At 44.1% G+C, this 4,491-nt stretch overlaps 1 protein-coding gene across 1 annotated transcript; it reads left to right on the top strand.

The window, feature by feature from the left end:
- Window positions 1-506: 506 nt before the first annotated feature.
- LOC135264665 (interleukin-1 beta-like) lies at window positions 507-4,103 on the top strand. The gene is made up of 6 exons (XM_064353433.1): window positions 507-811; window positions 974-1,028; window positions 1,456-1,633; window positions 1,852-2,028; window positions 2,333-2,469; window positions 3,401-4,103. Exons 2-6 carry the CDS (start codon window positions 993-995, stop codon window positions 3,620-3,622), a joined length of 750 nt encoding a protein of 249 aa, XP_064209503.1. The 5' UTR covers window positions 507-811; window positions 974-992; the 3' UTR covers window positions 3,623-4,103.
- Window positions 4,104-4,491: the final 388 nt, after the last annotated feature.

The raw sequence follows: 4,491 nt of genomic DNA, 5'->3' as shown, positions 1-4,491 counted from the left end.
CAATGTCCATGAATGTGACCGTGACCACTATACCAACCCTGATCTTCAATTTCTTATTTTCACGTAAAGCCACTGCTGCTTCTATTTCTCGCGAGACTGGCCTTAACGCAGGCATATCGGGTGTATAGGCCACTTAGATATACGGAAGTGATTATGAGTTTTGTATTTTTATATTTACATGGAAAATTGGCCGTAAGATTTTAATTTTACAGCTAAGTGTGCCGTACTGCGGTGAGACTCCCCTTCCTTTTTCCACCTCAAAAACCTTCTCAAAAAAAGCTGTTAAAACTCACTTGAAAATAACATTCAACGCGTAATTTACCTGCCACCTTTATTACCTGTGTTTTTTGTTACTCAATTATGTTGTCCTCTTGTTTGCTTTTCTCACGTTTGCTTGATTTTATTGTTTAAAGACTGTTGTTTTCTGTCTTTATCTGCTTTGATTTTGAACTTTTTTAATTACGTCGCAAGGCAATAATAAATACATAAAACGTATCATAATGATCGTTCGAATGGTCAGTGTGACTGAACTATGAAATGAACTTTTCCATTTGGGAGGAACGTGCATTTAATCCGATTTGACATCTATGCTACTGGAATGGTCTTTCCGCAGAACGCTCAAACGATCTGCTGTTGTGATCCGTGCATTGTTGGCGCGTTGGGAAATCACGTGGGGAAATTCCCTGTCCGCAGTAAGCTCAATAAATACCGCGAGGAGCCATCCTTCAGTCAGATTGCTCTAGTAGCTCGACTGAACTACACAGCTCTACATCGAAGCTGAGGATTTAACCACACTTCTCTACGATTACAAGTATGTACTCGACAATTGGGATCTTTTTCAACTGACTGTCATGGCTTCTATCGTTTTTACTTCGTTTGTTAAATCGATCATAGTTTTCTTACCATATAGCCTATTTTGCGAAGTTTTTAAATGAGTGACGAACAAAAACATTGCTTTGTATTGTTCTTGCAGATTTCCCAAAACCTGCAACATGGAATTCAACACTGTTTGCATTGACTTTAAAAAGGTGAGACCATATATCTAAACTAACCGGCAACCGATAACACTATAATGAAATATTCTTAAGTTAAAATATGTTAACCAAAAGAGCATTACCGCAACACTTTGTTTAGCATCATGGGAGAAATACACGCATAAATGTGTTGATACGTTCCTCTTATTCTTGGAGTGTAAACGGATTTTTTTGATCCGCGGTAGCGGTTATATTAGTGTTGATGTACAGCATCCAGGGTTCGAGTTATAAACTAATCTGAGTTTTGTGGGGGTCTCTTTTACTGCTTTCATGGGAGCTCAGCTCCCACTGGCTCCCACAGAACTCGAACCCTGAGACAGCATCCATGTACACGTTTGGAGAAAGGCCGGAACACTCACGCATCATAAATGCATCAAAATAAATCTTTTTTTTTGTGTTTTGTTTTGCCTTCCTCTAAAAGACCCCAGGCTACGACCACGAAGGGATGCAGCTGGAGGTGTCCCAGCACTCGCACGGTTTTCGCCGTTTCGCCAACATCGTCGTCGCCGTGCAGCGAATGAAGCACAGCCACGCTCCCCGCGGCACGGAGTTCAGCGACGACGAGCTGATCAGCATCCTGCTGGAGAACGTGATTGAAGGTAGGCTTTACCCGCCGGACCAAGCCCGGGTCGAGAGTGTCGCGCAGGCGTAGAAACGGGATGCGCTTGCCCACTTCGCTCCAGCGCCGTAAAGTCCACGAGACTTCGCCCGCCCCAAAAAGTAGTACAGTAGGAAATTGCAGCGGTGGGATTGTTTTGTGTTTTGTTAATCGGCCTGCCCTTCTGCACCCCCCCCCCCCCGCCCCCCCCCCTTACAGAGCGCGTGACGCCAGTGGTGCTGGTGGACACTATAGAGAGCAGGCCCAGTGTGTTCAGGAGCACCGAGGTAGTAACGCACAGCGTATGCGACCGCGATCAGAAGAGCTTCATGCTGAAGCAGGCTCCCCTGGAGCTGCAGGCGGTGGTGCTGCAGGGCGGCAACATGGATCTCAAAGGTAAGCCTTCACAAAAGCACACGCAGCCCCCTCCCGATGGCTTGGAGGGGGGCACGGAGTCATGTAGAGTTCGGCTTCAATTATTACCTCTTTTCTAAACGGCAACATTTTATAGCAGTTAACACTCAGCAAAATGTTAGTGTCAAACGACTGTTATAGTACACTTTTAAACCTTGTGCACTCATAAGAACACTTGAATTAACACCGAACAGTTTACTGTGCAATTGCATAGTCGATGCACTCAGAAATATGTCATGTTGATTATGGATTGATGGGCGTGTTTGTCTCTGCTTTTTTTTTTCAGTGAATTTGAACCTGTCGACCTACGTGTCCCGCAGCTTCACTGACAGCCAGAGACGACCTGTTGCTTTGGGGATCGCAGGATGCAATCTCTATCTGTCCTGCTCGGAGGCTGGGGGAGACCCCATCCTGCAGCTGGAGGTAAACGCATTCTGTCATTTTAAAAAAATCTACGTTAGTCTGACTGCACTCCACTGAGATGGTGTTTTAGAGACGCTTGGGTTTTCCATCTCTTGAGACAAAGCTGCAGATCCACTTAATTCAAGTGACTGTATCTATCTATCCATCTATCTATCTATCTGTCTATCTGTCTATCTGTCTATCTGTCTATCTGTCTATCTGTCTATCTGTCTATCTATCTGTCTATCTATCTGTCTATCTATCTATCTATCTGTCTATCTATCTATCTATATGTCTATCTGTCTATCTATCTGTCTATCTGTCTATCTATCTGTCTATCTATCTGTCTATCTATCTATCTATCTATCTATTCTATGCAATCTATCCACAGTAAGTCTTGAGTCACTCATTTTTTAACTTTAACATGACAAGCATCAAAATGGCGCCAAACCATTAAATTCCTATGGAGGGAGCGTTGATGCCCGACGTGGCAGAAACATTAAGCCCGGTGTACTGCACAGTGCCAAGTTGGTGTTCCTCAAAGTTCGAATCGTTTGAACTTTGAGCTTGTTTGAACCTGACATTTTTCGTAGCACGTCCAATCACATCACAGCTTTGTATGAAGCTGGCGAAAGTAAACGTGGAAGATTAAAAAAATAAATAAAATTTTAAAAAGTAGCCTTACACCGCAGACAACCTACGACTATCACCGCTTGTTACAGCAGCCTTCCTGGATGGATGATGTCATGTTTCGACAGCGTGGCGGCACTCGAGACTTCTCATCGCCTAGTCACCGCCTTGCTTGCCGTTAAAGGCAGCGTTCGACGCTTCGATGCTTGTCGTGCGAACGCGGCATTGGGTGGCGATCTGTCGCTGAGAACGTGCTCAAAGACACGAGTTCCTGTCGCGAGTCTGTGCTGACAAAGCCCGCGTGTTCCGTGTCCTTCCTCAGGAGGTCACCGACGCGGACGTGCTGAAGACCATCGACGCGCAGGGGGAGATGGCTCGCTTCCTCTTCCTGAAGAGGGACGAGGGCTTCGGCGCCACCACCCTGGAGTCGCTGAAGTTCCGCGACTGGTTCATCAGCACGGCGGTGGAGGACAGGAGGCCCGTGGAGATGAGCAAGGAGGAGGCGCCCGCGCGCCTCACCACCTTCGCCGTCAAACCGCTCTGATCTCCTACGAGGATAACAAGCCTCCGCAGAGACACGGGCCGTGCCACGTGCTCTCACAACCGGTCAAAAAAAACAAAACAATTCCCCAACCCCGTTCTTCGTATGTACTAAGTACAGCCATCGCTGGGGGCGTTTATTTAATATTTATATTTAAGTATTTATTTGATACTTTTTGAGTCTGTCTCAAAGGAGGTTCAGCCACTAGGTGGTGCTGTCTGGTCTTTACTGGCCAGCCTGTTTGTGTGAAATTGGCTTGTGTTCCAAGATCTTCACATTCCACATGGAAATGGCCTTTTGTAAAAATTTATATTTATTTATTATTTATATTGCGCATTTATTTATTATTATTTACTAATTATTTGTGAATTATGAACTGTAATTTAAGCATTTTAAATTATTTATCGGACAGGTCAGCTTTAATGCACATGGTGTATGTAGTAATGTGTCATTTTGTAATAATAAATTTTTTTATGATTCCTAATTGTGTGTTGATATTGTTACTTTATACATTGTGAATACCATATTAGATGCATATTTCAGTGGTGTCCCTTGCAAGTTGTCAGTTTGGCCTCCATATGGGGGGGGTGGTTTTTCAAAACCTTAAATCTGGATGGAAATCCGGAATCATCCATGTAATGGAATGATTGTTATTCTGATCCAGTATCATTTCTGCTGGGATTATTGATTATTTTCTGGTCTTTGAAAAAAAAAAAAAAAGAATAACGTTCGATCATTCTGGTCGATCATTCTATAAAACGGTGAAGATCCAGATCCTGGTTTGAATAAACACCCGCCATCTGCTGGGCAGGTAATGTAACTACAATTCATTATCCAAGTGGGTGATGATAATTTTGGAAATGGGCAGGGAT

Source organism: Anguilla rostrata, chromosome 10, assembly GCF_018555375.3.
Source record: "Anguilla rostrata isolate EN2019 chromosome 10, ASM1855537v3, whole genome shotgun sequence".
NCBI lineage: Eukaryota > Metazoa > Chordata > Actinopteri > Anguilliformes > Anguillidae > Anguilla > Anguilla rostrata.
Note: the sequence above shows the minus strand (reverse complement) of the source record. Positions and strands in the feature narration are given on the sequence as shown.